We start from the raw sequence: 22,151 nt of genomic DNA, 5'->3' as shown, positions 1-22,151 counted from the left end.
AGAATAAAAAAGATCAGAATGGCTTGGTACATATCTTAGGATAAACGAGAGCTCACTCAGACTTGCCAGCTCCAAGAACAGATACATAATAATAGACAAAATAAAAGACATTAATATACAAAAGTCACAGATCTTCAATTCTACCAAAGAGAATAAAGATATATGGGCTCTGAGTATTTAGAGAGTGTGTCTCATAAACAATCAATTTTCTTTTTTTAAACAACAGAGCATCTGTGGAAATAATTTAATGAAATAAAACTCTTCTTTGGAAACAGGTCATTTTCTAATAGGTGCTTTATAGCATTGCCTTTAAAAGGAAACTGGACACCTTGACTTTTTCAAACTAAACATCTGATCCTTATCCTTGTCATGCTGGCCCTATTTTGAGCTCTTAGTAACCTTTATAGCCTCAGCATGGAACTTGACTTTTAACAGAAAAGAAGATGAACCTTTAGGTACACTGACTTGGCCTATTTTTGTAAAGAAAAACAGCTACTAACCCACCATTTTTCATTTGTTTTCTCACAGTCTCATCAACATGGTGAACCCATGTAAGCTGAAGCAGATTATCCTGCCAAAGTGATCTACAGGCTAAGCATAGGACTGTATGATTTATGAGCAGAGGATAAGCTAACAAGTTGTCTTCCTAGTCCACTGAAATCCAAAGAATATACTGTTTAATTCTGGTGTAATACCAGTTCATAATAGACATTGAGCATACAAATTTATTCAACTTGCAAAGAATGCTTGCAGCTGGCTTCTTTCAGATTCCCCTGCAAACATATCAATAGGCAGGATTCTTATTTGATTTGTTGCCACTGGTGGTTTAGGTGTATTCCGACCTACAGAAAAGACCAAGGCTCTTGGGATTAGGAACTATACTAGTTTGTCCTGTTTTATTCATGTTTCATAGCTTAATATGGGAGATACACTGGGAGTTTAATAAATAACCATGGACAACTAATAACCTCTGAAGGTTTATTCTACTACATGATGTTCAACTGTAGATTCAATTTATTTTTAAGTTTTTAAATTAAAGAAACAGAAAACTTAAAAAATAAAATAGAAATATTCTAGTTCAAAAAGGCTCACAGATATATGTGGTAAAGAAAAACCTATTTTATGTAATTCAAGCATGAATCAGAAAAGAAAGAAATGAATATCCAATTGAACCAACTACTTATTCAAAAAGATACTTTGGAATATAATGGAATTTAAGTGGTAGGATGCCACTTTCCTTTTTTTTTTTTTTTTGCTGCACCCCACAGCTTGCATGCTCTCAGTTCCCCCGACCAGGGATTGAACTTGGGCTGCGGCAGAATCCTCACCACTAGGCTACCAGGGAGCTCATTTCCTTTTTCTTTCTATTTGACCCAGGAAGTAGCTGGCAGTAACACACTGAGTGATGTAAGTATAACCAGAAATAAAGAAATTTAATGTGTTCATTAGCTTGTCACACCTTTAATATGAGAACTGTGCAATATCCCTTTAGCTCTTTGAAAATGAATTATTACTATTTATTTGAGAGATTTTTTTTCAAAATATGAGTGCCCTAGAAAAAAAGTAAACCAGAGAACTCCTTAGTCATAAAAATGTTTGGAGCTAAAATTATTAAAAAAAAAAATAGAAAAGCATTCTTGCACAGCATCACAGTCAAGCATTTGTAGGGCGTGAACATGTGTGTATGGCTTTACCAACCAACAGTGCTGGTGTCAAGCATTTATTCCCCACTGCTCATGGGGAAGGACACTTACCAGTGTAATACTCTGGCCTCAAGTGTGTCCCCTAAGAAGGATTTGGGCAGAAGAACTGGGGGTATGTAGGACTCAGTCTGAACCTTCTTCCTCAGCCTTCTGTAGGGAGCATGTGCTGTTTTGCTTTCAGCCACATGGAAAGAAGTTAAGTAGAAAAGACTCTCCTCTGCGTGGAAGGCCTGATTTTTCAAGGCTGCCTATAACTGGGAGTGGAGGTCCCTCTCACTTCAGGGGTTTGTAATTGGGAAAGCTTATGTGGCTGTACATCTAAGCCACATTCTTCATCCTAGGCTTTATAACATGATGTTTTAACCTCTGACCAACTCGTTTCTCTCTCTCAATAGATTTTGAACCCAATCTTCAAGAAATATAGAGGAAAGTCCCTTTCTTTATAACAATTGCATTTTGAAGGAAAGTGATCATATGGAACAAGACCTCTGTCCATTATGGGTTAGCTTCTTTTGCTGTCAACTACTCCTGACCAGAATCTTATTTTAGAAGTGTGAGGAAGTTTCCTGAAATATAGTCAATATTTGCATTTCTTTTACAAAACGTCTACTGCTTTCTCTGGAGTTTCAGATGTAACATGACAGAGACTTTCCTACTAATTGAAAAGAAAATTCCTTTCTACTCACATCATGGTTACTATGAATTTTTTTTAAACCTATTTCAAGTGATACCTAAAGGACACATTTTCCCTTCACATTTTTTGTTTTTGCTAATTGCACTGTGACATACAGGAAAAGTCTTAGTCATTCTTTTTTTTTTTTTTTTAATGCTCAGATATTTCATTACCATTATTTTTAATACCCTGAAACCTCAATTTTGTCATGTCCTGTTATCTGATGTTGTCATATTTGTTTTTTTTTTTTAATTCTCAGGATTTTCTCCATCAGCTCACATTCTATATCTTTTGCCCAGTCCCTTGCCCATATTCTTAGGTACATGGGATTTTTACCAACACATTTTCATATTTACTTTGACCGAGGTCTTTAGCTTTCTTTGGTCTAACTATGCCTTTCTAAAATGTTCAGTTCTCAGTATACAGTGAAGGCTGAGTGGCCTTTGTCAAACAGAGATCTTGAGTAAATTGTATGCAGTCACATAGAGTAAAATTCTATCTATGCAGTAATAATCATGAGATATCTTTTGAGTTATCAAATAAAGAGATGCTATCCCAATGTACTTTGTTATTAAATGTAGCTTGTTGATAACCCAGCTATTAAACAGAACTTCTTATGAATAAGAACACTTCAGTCTCTAGTCTTACAGAGAATCTGATACATGTGGCTTCATCTGTCAGGGTCTAAAGAGATGCCATTGATCATTAGATCCTCAAAATCCAGTTCTTCTGTTGAGATGGCTTAGCTGATACTACTAGACCTTTTCATTTTCAGAGCAATGTTGACATAAAAATTAACATTTCATTTCAACAGCCTCATTTGGAGGAAACAAAATTATATGTCAATGCCAAAAGAGGAGGAGGGTTGCTACTGCGATAAGAGAGGTGCCACAGAGATATTTTTCAATGTATCAAGACATGGAAACTAGCACTTAAAAAACAAAGTAAAAACAGTAAAAATCTATCTTTTTCATTCTTGATTTACCTACATGACTTAAAAAGAAAAAAAAAAAAAAAAACTGGTAACAATGAGGATCTTCTTTTACAATTCCCTTCTGTAGCAGAGATTTGAACATTCAATAGAATGTCTCAAAAATGTCATCTGCTGAAGAAGAGGTTAACTTATCCACAGAGGGAAAAAATATAAAGAATAGCTAATTAAGGAAGAAGAACTGGTTGCTTTCATCACTGGAGTAAGGAATTCTAAATAGTTAAACTAAACAAATCCCATTTGTTACCCACTGAGGTCACTGAAAAGTTAATTAAAGATGTGCTTTTCATGTAAGGAGTTGTTGGAAGACTTCTTTTTTCTGAAAGGAAATTCAAAGAAGGTTAATAGACAAAGACCTTCACACAGTACCAGAAACAGTTATATGTGGATCGTGAATTATGCAGCACAATTGTTTACAGATGTTTGTTAAGCACTAATAGGTACCAGCCAATCATGTAGTACCTCAGGAAGAAATGTATGAAATACATGCTTGATTTATCAAGGAAGTTCCTTGCTTGCTCAGATGGTAAAGAATCTGGCTGCAATGTGGATCAGGTTGATCCTCATTGGGTCAGGAAGACCCCTAGAGAAGGAAGAGGCAACCCACTTCAGTATTCTTGCCTAGAAAATTCTGCGGACAAAGAAGCCTGATGGGGTACAGTCCACAGGGTTGCAAAGAGTCAGACATGACTGAGCGACTAACAGTTCGTTAAATTACTTTCTCAAGGATGGGTAGCTGCAATATTTCTTCTCATTATAAATATATTTCATTTTAACATGTAGAGCTGTTCTTAAAAAGGTATGTGAGAAGCAAAGTCTATTTCTTCATTTTTCAGACACATTTCACCTTTACTTTCAATTAACTCTAAATGGACTGAACTCTCTGCCCAATCCCATTAGTTTGGTGATTGGTGATTCACAAATAAGCTCTTATATTAAAAGGCTATTATTTATATTATCAGGCCCGAGCTGGTAGTAGTAGTAAAGAATCCGCCGGCCAATGCAGGAGGCACAGATTCACAGGTTTGATCCCTGGGTTGGGAAGATCCCCTGGAGAAGGGAATGGCTACCGACTTCAGTATTCTTGCCTGAAGAATTCCATGGACATAAGAGCCTGGCGGGCTACAGTCCATGGGATCGCAAAGAACTGGACACAACTGAGTGACCCCGTGGACTTTATTCTCTTTGTTTAAAAAAGGGATTTGGAGATTTCTTAGTGGATACTCCCGATGTTCTTATATGCTTTGTAAGTCAGAGTTTTAAAGCACAGTTTTTCTTCAAATACAGGAATCATCCATTTTGTGATTATCAATCCAGTGGTGTTAAAAGCTCAACATTCGAGGATCACCCATAGATGGAATGATCAGGCAAAGAAGTTAATCAGAGAGAAAATCAACTTCCACACATACGTTTCAAAATAAGGAAGTATCATTTGTCTGTGTGTGGCTCACATTTTTTAGTTAATTAAGTTTGGCTGTGCCTAATACATAACCCAGGAACAGAGGACTGCAAGGAATGTTACAGTAAATAGCTTAGAGCTCAAGCTCAACCTGCTGTTTGCAGCAGCTCTTAGTGGTTCCTCCCCCTCCTGCTTCTGATCCCTGAGCCAACCCTGTCCCCTGAGTCAGAGCCTATTCCTGCTCCCACCTGCTCTCATTGGAGGCACCCATCCTTCCACTCCTGTTCCTGCAAAGGTCAACTCCAAAAATGATCACAAATTAATGGTTCATGTCCCATAAATACCCATTAACCAAGCTCGGGGTACAGGACAAGTGGCTGGATTTGTTCATAGAAACACTTACTGTGAAATCACACCCAGTGCTCTTTTTTATGTCATCCACTGTCAGGCCTTCCCAGAGTTCAATAAGAGTCAGACCCTTTTTGCTGTCCACATCAAACACAGCCTGTCAAAATCAAGAAGATGACAATGACTATTCCTATCACTGTAATTATTTTATAGCACGAAACAGAAATAACCTCACAAGTTTTTTAAGGACAGAAAAGACCCAGGGTAAAAGACTGAAAATCAGCAATGAAAACATGTCAACTGTAACTACTATATTTTGGTGAGAATAAACGCCAATGCCTTAATTGGCAATTAGTTGGGGAGCACTGTTGATGCCAGAAAATAAATAAATGCTGACTATTGATGGCATTTGCCACTATTATAACCAGTTTTTTTTAACTACTTTCCTTTTGTTAGATCTAACACTTTTGGTTAAAATTTAATTTGGCATTTAACAATGATCTGAAAAAAAAGGAGGAAGAAAAGCAGGGAGGAAGGAGAGATTTAGAAGGTGAAAGCACAGGAATGATGGGGGAAAGTTGACTGATGCTTCTCAGTAAATTACTGGAAACAAAAGCAGGTGCTCTGAAGTAGCTAGGAGTTAATTGTAAAGGGACAGTTTGCCCTGAAAGACAACTCCCTCCCCCACGTAAATATTAAAGCTTTCCCTTAAGTCCTGTGAAAACACACAGGTCTGAAAGCATAGTGACTCTCCCTCTGGTATGGAAATCAAATGAAGATGCTCACATTTAGGACAAGCATGAGAAGGCTCACCTCACCCTAAACACTGCATTTCAACATTCTGATTGGTTATACTAGGTGATGGTGGTGCCAATTGGTATAGCTTGACCCAAGCAGGTAGGCTCAACCAGCTGTGTCTGATACAGAACACATGTGGTCACTCTTGGTAAAGCAACAAATTGAGTAGAAGGGACCCACAAAGTCATGCAATAAAATCTTCCATACAAGAATTCTTCAAAGCATTCTTCTGAGATGGTCTCTGGGGCTTTGTTTAGAAACTTCTAGTAGTAGAAGGCTCACTTTCTAAGGCAGATTACCTACCAATGGGAAGCTCTAACTGCAAGAAGCGAAACTGCTTTCCTAAACATTCACTCATGGACTCTACAGTAAGTTGTCCTCCATGCACAGGAACTGTTCCCTCTTCCAGTTTTCAAGGTCAGTCTTCCTCAGACTTAAACTTTTTATGCTTCCCAGATCTCTCATCTCCTCTGGAATTACCTTAAATTCAACTATTATTTGCAGCCTTAGAATCTTTATTTTCATCTAGCTTGGAAGTCCATCCCTAAATTGACATTTTTAAACACACTCCTGGAGGCTATTAAAAAGACACAGCAATGTGTACTCCAATATAAAATACAAATTTTAAAAATAATAAAAAAGAAGACACAACAATATGTAGCAGAAAGAATCCTGGCTTTCAAGATGAACTGGAATTCCAGCTCAGCTGGCAATAGCTATGCAATCTTTGCTGAACCTGTCTTCACATCTGTAGATGTATGTCAAACAAACCTACTTCCCAAGATTATTATACAGGACAAATATAATAACAAACCTACTCGGAGCAGCTGGCCTCATGCCTGAGACATAGCAAGGACACCACAGAGGCATATTCTTTCTCCCACATGTGCATATGTGTGTGAACACAAATTAAAGCCTCAAATGATTATCTGTCTCCAGATAATTGATATTTCTCCTCAGGAGCAAAACGTTAAGGGGACTAGTGATATTTGCTTTGTTTGATGAATAGACACCTGATTGGTTTTACTGGAAAAGATGATTTAAATTTGGGATGATTTATTTCAGCAAACTTTTTTGTTTCCATATTTTTATGTTCCTAAAGAAACTTTTCAGCTGAAATATGTTTTGAGGGGGAAAAATTATCAGTGAGGAACGTCCATATGATGCAGTAGGTTATTCAATTTCAAAATGACAATTATAATTTTTTTTTAATTGGCAACTTTTTATTTGCAGAAAATGTGTCTGGAGCATCATTCATACTATATTCTTTCCCTTGTATTATGAACAACCACAAATTTATCAAAATGGAACAAATAAGAGAAAAAGAGCCTTATTGTGTATAACTGTGGTATTATGAGTATAAAGCTTCGGTGATCAAGAAGATAAACTCTGTGGCAAATGACATTGCTTTTAAAAACCTTTTATTAACATCTTTATCAATCCCTAATTAGCTCTCAAGGTCATATATTAGAAAACTAAACATTATGAATTTTTAAAAAAATGAGAAATCTACTTTTGAAATATTGAGGGAGATTCCCCACTTAGTCATATAAAGTGTAAACAAAAACTTGATAAAAGACAGACACTAAAATCTAAAAGCTACAGCCAACTGTTCAACTACCAAGAATAATATTTCAATTACTTTGTTTTACAGATGAATAATTTTATTATTTTTTCACCACCGTAACAGGCTGCATTATGCATAAAGCAATTAGTCATAGCCCAAGTGCTGTTGAGGAAGGTATCTATCATCCCATCATTCTAGCAACACAAAACCAAGAAAGCAGAGTCGAAATATCTCTGAAGCCTCTTTCAAATGGCAGGCAACTAATGGAACTTTCCTTAAGAGCTGAAAATGGAATTCTAGTCCCACATCTGCTCTGGCAGTGTTCACAGTCATTAAAGTTAATAGCAAGGCAGCATTTATTAAGCATCTACTATGTATAGAGCACAGGGGAAATACCCTACCTACTCCATTCCCTGAGGCACCCAAAGTGCCACACCTAGCTCCCTTTATCTACACAACGCCACCTACAGGTTAGGTTCCAGTTACCCCCGTCTGCTAATGAGTTCACATATTCCTTCAAACTGTGACTTCTCTGAGCTCCAGATACCCATCTCCACTTGTTTATCAGAAATCTCAGACTGGATACTTTCGATGTCACCTTACTCAGGAATATCAAATTGAGTATGTTCAAACAAAACCTATTTTTTCGCTGCCTTTCCTTGCTCCTCCCTTTCTCTTCCTGCAGAGCCAGGCTTCATTAAAGATAAAAGAGGTAAACCATGACTCTAGCCAGAAAACTCAGGAATCACCTCTGCCTTAGTACTATGCCCCATTCATCACCAAGTTAGGCTGAGTCCATCTCCTAAATCTTTCTGAAATCTCTCTTTGGGTCTTGTGGTTTAGGACCTTGATATTTCTGACCAAGATACCTGAAGGGAGTCTCATGGTTTCTCCCCCTACTCTACGTAAAAACCACATGGCTCTTTGTTGCTGCTGCTGCTGCTGCTGCTAAGTCACTTCAGTTGTGTCCGACTCTGTGTGACCCCATGGACTCCAGCCTACCAGGCTTCTCTGTCCATGGGATTCTCCAGGCAAGAACACTGGAGTGGGTTGCCATTTGCTTCTCTTGGCTCTTTACAAAATGCAAATCTAATCAATGGCTGCCTCTGCTGCTGCTGCTAAGTCGCTTCAGTCGTGTCCGACTCTGTGTGACCCCAGAGACGGCAGCCCACCAGGCTCCCTCATCCCTGGGATTCTCCAGGCAAGAACACTGGAGTGGGTTGCCATTTCCTTCTCCAATGCATGAAAGTGAAAAGTCAAAGTGAAGTCGCTCAGTCATGTCCGACTCTTCCTGACCCCATGGACTGCAGCCTAACAGGCTCCTCTGTCCATGGGATTTTCCAGGCAAAAGTACTGGAGTGGGGTGCCACTGCCTTCTCCGCTAATCAATGGTGTCCCCAGCTATTAAAAATCATGAAAGTGAAAGGGAAATTCGATCAATTGTGTCCAGCTCTTTGTGAACCCATGGACTATACAGTCCATGGAATTCTCCAGGCCAGAATACTGGAGTGGATAGCCTCTCCCTTCTCCAGGGGATCTTCCCAACCCAGGTCTCCCACACTGTAGGCAGATTCTTTATCAGCTGAGCCACAAGGGCAAAGTCCATTAAAAATCATGAAGGGCTCCCAACTGCCTTCTATATAAAACCCAAATTTATTAACAATATATTCACATTCCTTCATAATTTGGCCCCTCACTGGCTTTTCATCTTCAGCCTTCAAAATCCCTGGCTATCCCCTCACTCCATGCTGTCCCATGCTCCACACTGTCCCACATGCAAGTCCTTGAGTAAGCTGTGTTTTAATACCTCTGTGACTCTGCCTATTTTATTTCTTTTGCCTAGAAGGGCCTCTTTGGTCTTATTTTCAGTTATAAAAACTCATGTTTATTTTTCAAGACTCATCACTCAATCTATTAATTTCTCATCAAGGAACGTATGGTATTTACTCAACAGGCATTCACTGTGTACAGGTCAAGCATTATGCTCAATGTTAGATAAACAGTAATAAGTGAGACAGGCAGAGCTTGGAGGTTATTTCAATACAGTGCTGTTAGGGTGGAGTCCTAAGACTCAGGGAAGCAATGACAAGACTTGGGGAGAGATAGGGAAGGTTTGCCAGAAGAATAAGTAGCTGAGACATAAAAGATGAGCAGGAAATAGCGAGATGGCTAGGGTGGGAAGAGCATGCCAGGGAGAGAGACAGGATGTGCAAAGTCCCAGAAGAACACGGTGTGTGTTGGGGGGGAAGGTGTAAGTGATGCCACATAGTTCACAGCATTTAGGACGGTAGAGGTGGGGAGAATGTTAAGGCAAAAAGAGAGCAACAGACTGGAGGAGAAAAGATTCAGACTGTGAAATGCCTTGCAGTTAAAAGCTTATATTTGATGGGAATTCCCTGGTGGTCCAGTGGTTAGGACTCTTAGCTCTCACTGCCGAGAGTTGTTTTTTTGTTTCACTGAGACCCTCAGTTCTGTCCAACTATTTGCGACCTCATGGACTGTAGCCTGCTATGCTTCTCTGTCCATGGGATTCCCCAGACAAAGATACTAGAGTGGGTTTCCACTTTCTTCTCCAGGGGATCTTCCTGACCCAGGAATCAAACCCATGTCTCCTGTGTTGGCAGGCGGATTCTTTACCGCTGAGACTACTAGGGCCTGGGTTCAAACCCTGGTGTTGGGGAACTAAGATCATACAAGCTGTGCAGTGTGGCCAAAAAGAAAAAAGAGAGAGAGAAAGAGAAAAGCTTATATCTGATACCACTTAGAAGCTTTCCTGAGACTCTCTTGAGCCTGCTAAGCAGCCTTCCTCTATGTTCCCAGCTCAGCATCCGATCTGGCACATCTCTTCTGTGGACTCTACTACATGCATTACTCTAACTGCTGGCACCTCTGGATGCTTGATGTCAGCTCCACCTGAATGTGCTCCTGGGCAGTAGACTGTCCTCCTTTCTGAGCCCATTGTTGGCAATAGCCTGCCTCAGAGAAGGAGCTCAGAAATACTTATGGAATGAAAGAATGTAAAAAACAATAATGCAGATGGAGAGAAAGGGTAGAAAGCTTTTTTAAATGGCAGCAAAGTTAAATAACATATACGTAATCTCATGAGAAAATGCAGGCATGTAATCAGTGGTTCCCAAGCTTTTTTGGCACCAGGGACTGGTTTAGTGGAGGACAATTTTTCCACAGACTGGGGGTAGCAGGTGGGACCGTTCAGGTGGTAATGTGAAAGACAGGGAGCGACGGGAAGAAGCAGATGAAGCTTTGGTTGCTCATCTTAACGCTCACCTCCGGCTGTGCCAGCCAGGTTTAAGATGGGTACCCGGGGGCTGGGGGTCGCTATATTAGATGGTAAGTGCCAAAATGAATGGTGGGCCACTCTGAGGATGAAACTGTGAGTGCTAAGTTATCGGAAACCTCTTCATGATGAAGCTGGAAATTATATTAAAAGATGGGTAGAATCTGGGGAGGCAGAGTTGAATGGGAGTGGTTCCACATGAAAACATTAAAGTGGTAAGAACACGGTGAGGGCGCACGTGAAGGGGGGCTACAGGGAGAAGAGGAAGATCTGGGGTAAAACGTAGCTGGGGTTACCCGTAGGAGCTGTACCGCCATCACTTTATTAAAGAAAACAGGAGCAAGGACTGTTTTGTCTTTGATTTCAAAGTAATGGATTCTTTTCAACAAGTTCTGTCCATGATTGTGGAGGAGTTTAAGAAATGATAAGACTTGGAATAAATGGTAGGTTAGATTTGTGCCCTTTTCTCTGCTTGTTCTTCTCTATATGTCATCTTTATGGATATAAACTGCCCTAGGGGCAGGCACCATTTTAGGACAAAACTCTCCTTAAAATGTGGCTTCTGAAAAGTATTATAAGCCTTCTACTTCAAAAGGCTGCTTTAGGGTGCTTCGTACCACAACTGAATGAGGGTTCTAAACCTGACTGATGCCAAAAGGAACAGCACCATTACGAAAAAACAAACAGACTCTAGATCTAGAGAATTCTGTCCTGTGGTTCATCAAAATACTGAATCAAAACAATGAAAATGACACCCTCCTGGCTCACTTACGAGAGCAATGTCATTCCAGCATCTCAGGTTCAAATCTGGGTCGGAAAGGAACTACAGCACCTGCAGTCATGCTGCTCTCAGTTTCAATTTACCAGTAACACTTTTCTATCAAAGAAGATAATATCTAGAGGCCCTCTAAAACGCAAGTGTGTTCTGAAGTCCGCTTTATGCAAGAACCAAAGAATAGATTTTTTGGCTCACTGTGGGGCCATACTGCAATTTGCACCTAAATGGTTAAAACCTAATTTTTACTGAGTTTCCTAAAATGAGATCCAACAATATGTATTTGCAATTCAGGAAATCAAAGAAGACAGGAATGATAAATATATTCTTAACTTTGTATAGATCATCTATTGTATTAGTCATAAGGCTCAATATAACTTTTATTTGTATCACACTGTCAAAGTTACCAAGGGCAAGAGTTCATTTTGTGTGTATATGTATATTTCCAGAGAAGTTCACTTAAGAATTCTGCATCCAGAAACATTAAATTGATGAATCTTCCTATTCAGTCTACCCACAGATTAAATTAATCCCATGACTACCAATGTAATACACTTTTAGAAAGTAACAAAAAGTTCTAAAATGCTTACACATTTTTTAAAAAAGGTAGCAGGCACTAGAGGAAATGAAAGAGAAAGGCACTTTACCTTTTCAGTAATGATACGGTTGACACACTGCTTTCCTGTTAGAGGTAATGTACATTTCTCCATGATTTTATGTGCATTTCCCTGTTTTAAAAAACATCAAAAAGAGTAGTTAGGGGCTGATTCTTATTTAGAATTGGTATAAGATAGGACAAAAGGAATTATCAGAGAAATTGTCTCCTAAGTACAGGCTGTTTCAAAAACTTGCGCCATCATGCTTTCACCTTTCTGGAGGCAGCTTGTGTTCCTACAGTAATTTAAGGAGAAATACAAATGAGTAGCCAAAGGCATAACTGGTTTAGCTGGGAAACAGCCAGCCACAGATTTGATCTAAGCCTCCACCCTTAGATCTCCCAAGGAAGGGTCTCCTTGACAAATGAGTTATTTTTCTACCAAGGGTAGGGGGCATACACAGGATACAAATGCATATTATACATTCCTTCAAGTTTTATTTTTATTTGTTGAAAAAGTAATACATTCACAGAAAACAGAAGCTCTGGACTCCCCTCGTATCCTTAGACATGCTCTGAACAGGAAATCAATTTCAACTTTATTTAGCATTTTTCTATATACTTCTATACATTTTCTTCTTACCTCTGCATTTAAAATTTTTTTATTTTATAACAAATTTTACTATCTACTATGGCTTACTACAGGATATTAAATATAGTTTTCCATGCTATACGACAGGACCTTGTTGTTTATCCACCCTATATACAATAGCTTGCATCTACTAGACCCAGACTCCCAATTCAACCCTCCCCTGCCCACCTGCTTTCACAAGTCTGTTTCTTTTTCTTTTTATTTTTTTGGCTGAGCAACATGGCTTGTGGGACTTTAGTTTTCCAAAAAGGGATCAAACCTGAGCCCTAAGCAATGAAAATGCTGAGTCCTAACCACCAGACTGCCAGAGAATTCCTTACAGGAATTCTGTTCTCTATGTCTGTGAGGCTGTTTCTGTTTCATAGATGAGTTCATTGTGTCGTATCTTAGATACCACATGAAAGTGATATCATAGGTATTTTTCTTTCCCTGTCTGACTTACTTCACTCAATATGATCTCTAGACTCATCCATGTAGTTACAGATGGCATCATTTTATTCTTTTTTATGGCTGAGTAGTAGTACTCTAGTATATAAATATTAATTAATGTGGGATATTATTGATAGGCAATATTATATATATGTGTGTGTATACATATATATCTATATATACCTATATATAGATATCTTCTTTATCCATTCATTTGTCAATGGACATGTAGGTTTCCATTTCTTGGCTATTGTAAGTAGTGTTGCTATGAACGTAAGCGTGCCTGTATCTTTTAAAATTAGAATTTTGTTCAGATATATGCCCAAGAATGGGACTGCTAACTCACAGGACAACTCTATTTTTAGTTTTCTAAGGAACCTTCATACTGTTTTCCACAGTGGCTGTACCAATTTACATTCCCACCAAAAGTGTAAGAAGGTTCCCTTCTCTCCACACCCTCTGCAGCATTTACCATTTTTACACTTTTTAATGATGGCCATTCTGACTGGAATGAGGTGGTGCCTCAATGTAGTTTGATTTGCATTTCTCTAATAACTAGTAATGTTGAGCATCTTTTCATGTGCTTATTGGCCATCTGTATGTCTTCTTCGGAGAAATATCTATTTAGGTCTTCTGCCCATTTTTTCATTGGGTTGTCTGGTTTTTTGTTATTGAGTTGTATGAGCTGTTTGTATATTTTAGAAATTAAGACTTTGTTGGTTCCATTTTTTTCAAATATTTCCTCCCAGCTTGTAGATCATCTTTTCATTTTATGATTTCCTTTGCTGTGCAAAAGCTTATAAATTTGGTTAGGTTCCACTTGTTTATCTTTGCTTTTATTTCTACTGCCTTGAGAGACTGCTCTAAAAAAATACTGCCATAATTTATGTTAGAGACTGTTTTGTCTATGTTTTCTTCTAGTTTTATGTTGTCATGTCTTATATTTAAGTCTTTAAGCCATTTTGAGTTTATTTCTGTGTATGGTGTTAGGTAGTGTTCTAATTTCATTCTTTACATGTAGCTGTCCAGTTTCCCCACAACTTATCGAAGACACGGTTTTTTTCTCTATTGTATATTCTTGCCTCCTTTGTTGAAGATTAATTGACCAAAGGTGTGTGATTTTATTTCTGGGCTCTGTATTCTGTTCCATTGAACCTCTGCATTTTTAAATGCTATGTTGACAAAGCTATTTATGTTTTAATTAATCAGCTTTAGGTATTATCTATTAACTTCTTACAGGGGCACATGAAGACTTTCCTCTCCTGCAAACCCCCATGCTTCATCATCTTCAGTTCACCCAGCGTAGCTATGTCACAATTCGTATATAACTCAATAGTCAGAATTTACACTGTGCTGGCAAAATGACTGTACAATGGCTCACTGATACCCCAGGCAGTGTAGAAAACCATGATTATATTCACTTTCTTATATAGTTATTTGCCTTTCCTGGAATATATCTGGGCCTCTGTTCGCTCATTGGTAAACTGTGTGTGCTGGTCTATACTCATATTTTTTTTTCAAAGATTCCTTCAGCTACACTGCCTTTTCTTCAAACATGAAAGAGGGATTGAGATGGGAAGCAGGTTTTCAACCATCAACCCCTTTCCGCCATTCCCTACTCCCCCAACCCCGTGCAGTGCAGAGGTGACCGATGGGGCACATCTCTGGAGCACAGTTGAAACATTAGCTCTAATGATCTGATCTTCAGATCATTTTCTTCTGATTATGATGAAGCTCCTTTCTAAGGACCAAGCACCAGGAGCCTAAATTACTATTTCCCTTGAGGCTGAAGGCTAATTTGTCACATTTTAGATCCTCTATTTAAAATGGCAAAAATGTTCCTACTGCTTCCATGTTGGGTCTAAAAGCCCCACACATGATGCCATCACCATCTTTAGCCATCTCCAAGTTTTACCTTCTCAATTATGCACTGCTAGCTGGCTTATGTCTCTCTCAAAACTGCTATCATACTAAGTATGATCAGAAGCAAAGGATTTCAAATAACTGGGCTTAAGATTTTACTCCTTGTAATAACATGTCAATGCACCAACATACGAGTAATTAAGAGGCTTTAGTACACTTAATCCAGTGTATGGCACAAAAGATATTCAGTGTTTTTTGAACGAATGGGGAAAAAAGGGGAATTCCATTGGGAATCTTAGGTGAATCTCAAAAACTGACCAACTGTATTACTTTAATTTAGTCAAAATTAGTGCTAAATAGATATAGAGAGAGTGGATAGACATTACACTTTTAACAACAAACTGTATGTTTCTAGATTTTACTGTGTAAGAAAATTTATAGCTGTAGAAATAAAACCTCATTTCTGCTTCATTTTTAATGGTCTATTTTCATTCCCAGATTTCAAAGAAAGCTTGCACATGTCACAGACGCTTAATTACAGAGCTGAAATTAATGATGAACATTCGAACTGCTATAGTTGTCAGGACTCCTTGCACTTCATACAACTCAAATAAGACATGTCACAATGAATTCCAGGTCTGCATGTGAACAAAGTGAACAATCTGTGGGCCTCCAAGGAACGTTTTTCTGTGGGGAGCTCTTACTTTGTTCCTGTTATTTGAGCAAGACCTACATCTGGTGTGAAAGCAGCCACTTGGGTTCCAATGAACAACCAACTCTGGTTTTGGAGAATTTCAACTACCAGAATTAATTGTGCCCTACCAAGACAGAAGGGCTTCCCTGGTAGCTCAGCTGGTAAAGAATCCGCCTGCAATGCAGGAGACCTCAGTTCAATTCCTGGGCTGGAAGATCCCCTGGAGAAGGGATAGGCTACCCACTCCAGTGTTCCTGGACTTCCCCTAGTGGCTCAGACAGTAAAGAATCCACCTGCAATGCAGCAGACCTGGGTTCAATCTCTGGCTTTAGAAGATCCCCTGGAGGAGGCCATGGCAACCAGTATTCTTGCCTGAAGAATCCCCATGGACAGAGGAGCCTGGCGGGCTACAGTCCATGGGGCCAAAAAGAGATGAACATGACTGAACGATTAAGCACAGCACGGCACATCACCAAAACACACCTTTCAGAAACCATTTTCCATGTAAACAGTACAGCTCAGTGATTCAGAGCAGAGTCAAGGACCTGAGTGTAAAGCCTCACTCCACTCCACACTAGCTGGTCAAGGATCCTGTGTCTTATCCATCTGCTATACCTCAGGGGTGACTGTAAGTGTCCAGCACTTAGCAAGTGCTCAGTAACCTTGAATGTTTACATAACATACACTGAACATTTCTACAATCTACTAGGGAATTCTTTAGGCTTTCTTGGTGGCTCAGATGGTAAACAATCTGCCTGCAATGCAGGAGACACAGGTTTGATCCCTGGGTGGGGAAGATCCCCTGGAGAAGGCAATGGCAACCCACTCCAGTATTCTTGCCTGAAAAATCCCATGGACAGAGGAGCCTGACAGGCTATATGGGGACCTACATGGACACAGTCCATGGGGTCACAAAGAGTCCTACACAACTTAGCAACTAAACCACCAGGGAATTTTTCAGGAAGTCTTAAGTTCCTCAATGAAGTTGAACACAGAATTACACAGAAAATGGCCTAAACAAAATTCCCGAGACCCACAGAACCAATGAAACCGCAACCCATATTTGGGAGCAAACCATATGGCTGGCGGAGAAGGCAATGGCAACCCACTCTAGTACTCTTACCCAGAAAATGAACGGAGGAAATGAAAATGCTCCTGCCATCGATGGAGGAGCCTGGTAGGCTGCGGTTCATGGGGTCGCTAAGAGTCAGACACGACTGAGCGACTTCACTTTCACTTTTCACTTTCATGCATTAGAGAAGGAAATGGGAACCCACTCCAGTGTTCTTGCCTGGAGAATCCCAGGGACGGCGGGGCCTGGTGGGCTGCCGTCTATGGGGTCGCACAGAGTTGGACACAACTGAAGCGACTTAGCATATGGCTGGCCTAGGATGGTAGCACCAACGGTATTCTTGTGGTAAGAACAAGGTATCTAGATGACTCCATTCACACTGAACTTCAAGATATAACACAGATCAAGGAAGAAGAGAAAATGAGATGCAGAAGGATTAAAGAATGTCACAGTTTCAATATTCAACAGTAGGTTAGCTATGAAGCCAAAATATGACTAACTCTCACTTGAGCACTCTATTCTAACCACGCCAGGCTGAGCCTTACAATGTGCTATGATTCACAAAGCAGGAACAATCGCTGGGTTTTTAGCAATAAAAAATAAATCCCAAAAAAGAGATGTAGTGTAGTGTGGTAGCAAAGAACACTTTATTAGGAGTCCAAAGACCAGGTGTTTCATTTTAACTCTTCCATTTAATTGTCATTTGGTCCTTTAAATTCTTTGTGCTGTGGTTTTCTTTTCAACTGCCAAGTCTTCTTCCTTACCTGATCACGGTAGGAAGAAATGTTCTGAACGTGCAGTATAGTGGGAGGGATTGACTCTACATCGGAATTTTTAGGGTTAGTGGTGTCTTGTTCATCTCCATCAATCTGCTCCTTTCTTTCTCCATGAAGAAATGTCAAAAAAGGTAGATGACCAGACACCAAGTGAAGCATCAAAAAAGCTCTGACTGGTCCTCAAGGCTTCTGATTTTTATATATATTTTCTTCTTTGCTAACTTCATCTAACCTTGGTGAACATTTATATCTCTTTCCTCCACCTGCTTCTCCAGCTTTTCTCTTCTCCACTGCATCACTTACAGGCCTCCTACAAAATCTAGGAAACCACCATTTTCTTTTTATCCAACCGAATACTTTCTATTACTTGCTTCATGGTGATGTCTCTTTAATTCTTTAGATAATCTGTGTGCAATTTTGCTAAAGTCTCCAGTATAAATAATTCTGGTTAAATGATAATAAACCTCACGTCATCATTTCAACAAGCTTCATGTTATCATAATAAACTTAATCCAAGATAACAAGTTCTCTTTTTTACAGTGATTTTTGCATTCCATGTCAACACTTCATTTATCGGAGGCAACAGAGCATTCATGTAAGACTTTGATTTATATAAAACCCCATTTCATGCCCATCTTTTCTGTTAAGTGTTTCTTAAATGTGCCCCAATATTATTTCTTCTTTCAGGCATCTTCTTTGGGAAAGCCCTGTGATCAAGTACAAAGAAGGCAAAGTCTAGAAGGTGGTTGCTCCTTAAGGGAACAAGTCTTCAAGCGTGTGTTCATGCCACCTGAAACACACTCCATGTACCCCTTTACCCCACATTTGAATGTCAACACCCACCCCACTCTTCATGACTTGGCTCTGGTGTCATCTACCCTGGAGAAACCATCTCCAACATCCCCTACAGAGTGCCCCTACACCAATTGCACTCATCTCACATGCTAGTAAAGTAATGCCCAAAATTCTCCAAGCCAGACTTCAGCAGTATGTGAACCGTGAACTTCCTGATGTTCAAGCTGGTTTTAGAAAAGGCAGACGAACCAGAGATCAAATTGCCAACATCCGCTGGATCATGGAACAAGCAAGAGAGTTCCAGAAAAACATCTATTTTTGCTTTATTTACTATACCAAAGCCTTTGACTGTGTGGATCACAATAAACTGTGGAAAATTCTGAAAGAGATGGGAATACTAGACCACCTGATCTGCCTCTTGAGAAATTTGTATGCAGGTCAGGAAGCAACAGTTAGAACTGGACATGGAACAACAGACTGGTTCCAAATAGGAAAAGGAGTTCGTCAAGGCTGTATATCGTCACCCTGCTTATTTAACTTCTATGCACAGTACATCATGAGAAACGCTGGACTGGAAGAAACACAAGCTGGGATCAAGATTGCCGGGAGAAATATCAATAAATAACCTCAGATATGCAGATGACACCACCCTTATGGCAGAAAGTGAAGAGGAACTCAAAAGCCTCTTGATGAAAGTGAAAGTGGAGAGTGAAAAAGTTGGCTCAAAGCTCAACATTCAGAAAACGAAGATCATGGCATCCGGTCCCATCACTTCATGGGAAATAGATGGGGAAACAGTGTCAGACTTTATTTTTCTGGGCTCCAAAATCACTACAGATGGTGACTGCAGCCATGAAATTAAAAGACGCTTACTCCTTGGAAGGAAAGTTATGACCAACCTAGATAGCATATTCAAAAGCAGAGACATTACTTTGCCAACAAAGGTTCGTCTAGTCAAGGCTATGGTTTTTCCTGTGGTCATGTATGGATGTGAGAGTTGGACTGTGAAGAAGGCTGAGCTCTGAAGAACTGATGCTTTTGAAGTGTGGTGTTGGAGAAGACTCTTGAGAGTCCCTTGGACTGCAAGGAGATCCAACCAGTCCATTCTGAAGGAGATCAGCCCTGGGATTTCTTTGGAAGGAATGATGCTAAAGCTGAAACTCCAGTACTTTGGCCACCTCATGCCAAGAGTTGACTCATTGGAAAAGACTCTGATGCTGGGAGGGACTGGGGGCAGGAGGAGAAGGGGACGACAGAGGATGAGATGGCTGGATGGCATCTCTGACTCGATGGACGTGAGTCTGAGTGAACTCTGGGAGTTGGTGATGGACAAGGAGGCCTGGCGTGCTGCGATTCATGGGGTCGCAAAGAGTCGGACACGACTGAGTGACTGATCTGATCTGAGCTGATTGTTTTTTTTTTCCAAACAAGCCTAGCGAAGAAGTTTCATTAACAAATTATAAAACAGCGGCAAGCTCTTATGAATGAAAAAAAAATTAAACCAAATGAAACTGTTAATTATGAATTATCCTCACAGAAGAATACTTTATCTTGGGATACTTTTCAACATTGCAGAAAATTATCTCAAGGATGTTTCTGAGAAAGCATTTTTTAAAAAACTCTTTCATATTTGCAGCTTTTGGTAATATATTTGATCCAAATTAAAAAGGATGAATAAATCTCATCTATACTTTGTATAATTCCTCTGCACAAAAAACAAAACAAAGACAAGGTAAAACAGTATTCAAGATTTCCATATGACACCTTTGCTATCATATATGAAATGGCCTTACTAAAAGTATTATTCACAAAGATTTATTCTCAACTTCATGACAAAAAAAGACAAATGAAATTATATATGAAACAGAATCCGAGACCTAGAGAACAAACTTCTCATTGTGGGGAACAAACTTCTCACTGGGGAGAAGGGTGGGGAGGATGGACAGATGGGAGGTTGGAATTGACCCTATGCTGCTGCTGCTGCTGCTGCTGCTGCTAAGCTGCTTCAGTCGTGTCCGACTCTGTGCGACCCCAAAAATGGCAACCCACCAGGCTCCGCCGTCCCTGGGATTCTCCAGGCAAGAACACTGGAGTGGGCTGCCATTTCCTTCTCCAACGCATGAAAGTGAAAAGTGAAAGTGAAGTCGCTCAGTCGTGCCCGACTCTTAGCGACCCCATGGACTGCAGCCTACCAGGCTCCTCCATCCATGGGATTTTCCAGGCAAGAGTACTGGAGTGGGGTGCCACTGCCTTCTCGGGAATTGACCTATACGCCTTGCTATATTTAAAACAGATAATCAACAAGAGTCTACTGTATAGTTCAGGGAACTCTGCTCAATATTCTTTAATAACCTAAATGGGAAAAGAACTTGAAAGAGAATAGACATATGTATATGTATAACTGAATCACTTTGCTGTACACCTGAAACTAACACAACGTTGTTGATCAACTATACCCCAATATAAAAGTTAAAAAATAAGTTACATTATATTAAAAAAGCAAAGACAAAGTAAAACAGTATTCAAGATTTTGATATGACTGCTTTGCTATCAGATACGGATTAGACTTAATAAAAATATTATTCACAAAGATTTATCCTCAGCTTCGTAACAATATAATTATGACTCTTTTTATTCTTTAGAATCCAGGCCTCCTACTGTAATAAAAATAAAACCTAAGCCTGTTTCAGAAATAGAGCTCTCATTTATGTTCTCAAAAATAAGTACTGGAGCTTTGCCTGTTTCCAATAAATGACAACTATGACTGAATTTCTTTGCTTTTGTGCTCTGAGAGTTATACCCTTAGGAACACATTTCCAGTACACAATACTGAGAACAAAACACTTTCCTTTATCTTGTTAGTGATGATGGTAGTTGCCAGACAGAAAAGTTTAGTAACAGAAAAGGGAGGCAGGATATATAGGTTCTCAGCTTGCGTCTGGTCTTAATTTTCTACTTGGTCTTAATTTTCTACCTGACCTTTATCAGAATGTTTAATCTCCAGGAAATTTGGCTGGATTATCTTTAGAAGGAAAACAGTTAAGACTTACCTCAGAAGAGTGTTATAATGATAAAATAGAGGCAGTTTATGAACATGTAACTGCTTGGAAAAAGTTAAAAGTGTTCAAATATGTTCAAATTAATGAATTCAACAATTACTGATTCCTAATATGCACCGGGCATGATTTTCCTCAGCTGTTGTGATAGAAAGAGCCCCTGCCCTCATGGAACTCACATTCTAGTGCAGAAAGGAGATGAAGAATCATCAGAAGAGGGGGGAATTTCATTTTGTGTAATAGTCAGGGGAAGCTGCTCTGGTATTCTCAACAGAGATCTGACTGAACTGAGGAGGGGAGCCATGCAGATAACCTGAGAAGAGCTTTCCAGGCACAGAGAGTAACAAGCACAAAGGCCCCGAGGCAGAGGGTGTTTGGAATGTTCCAGAAACTTACAGGAATAGAGTCTGGCTAGAGCTCAGTGGGCAAGTGGGAGAATCCCAGGAGCTTGAATCACAGAGGTACTGCGATTGATGTTGACAAACCAGGGGGGCCCTTAGAGATAATACGTAGCACTCTGAACTTGATCTAAGGGAGATGGGAAGCCATGGAGGGTTTCTGAGCCCAGAAAGAAGTGATATAATCTGGTTTATATTTTAAAACATCACTCCTACCACGTGTGGAGAATTGTGTGTGTGTGTGTTTCCACCCAACTCGTCTTTGTTTCTCT

General features: G+C 39.7%; 1 protein-coding gene across 1 annotated transcript in view; it reads right to left on the bottom strand.

The window, feature by feature from the left end:
- The window catches only part of OXCT1 (3-oxoacid CoA-transferase 1), a 165,918-nt gene that overhangs the window by 3,194 nt on the left and 140,573 nt on the right, over positions 1–22,151 (bottom strand). The window contains exons 15-16 of the mRNA XM_005889720.3: positions 12,197–12,277; positions 5,170–5,271 (exon numbers count right to left, since the gene is read on the bottom strand). Coding sequence (XP_005889782.1) covers positions 5,170–5,271; positions 12,197–12,277 — 183 coding nt within the window. The remainder of the gene's footprint in view (positions 1–5,169; positions 5,272–12,196; positions 12,278–22,151) is intronic.

The sequence above is a fragment of the Bos mutus genome, chromosome 20 (genome assembly GCF_027580195.1).
Source record: "Bos mutus isolate GX-2022 chromosome 20, NWIPB_WYAK_1.1, whole genome shotgun sequence".
NCBI classification, from domain to species: Eukaryota; Metazoa; Chordata; class Mammalia; order Artiodactyla; family Bovidae; genus Bos; species Bos mutus.
This window is presented reverse-complemented; position numbering and strand designations above follow the sequence as displayed.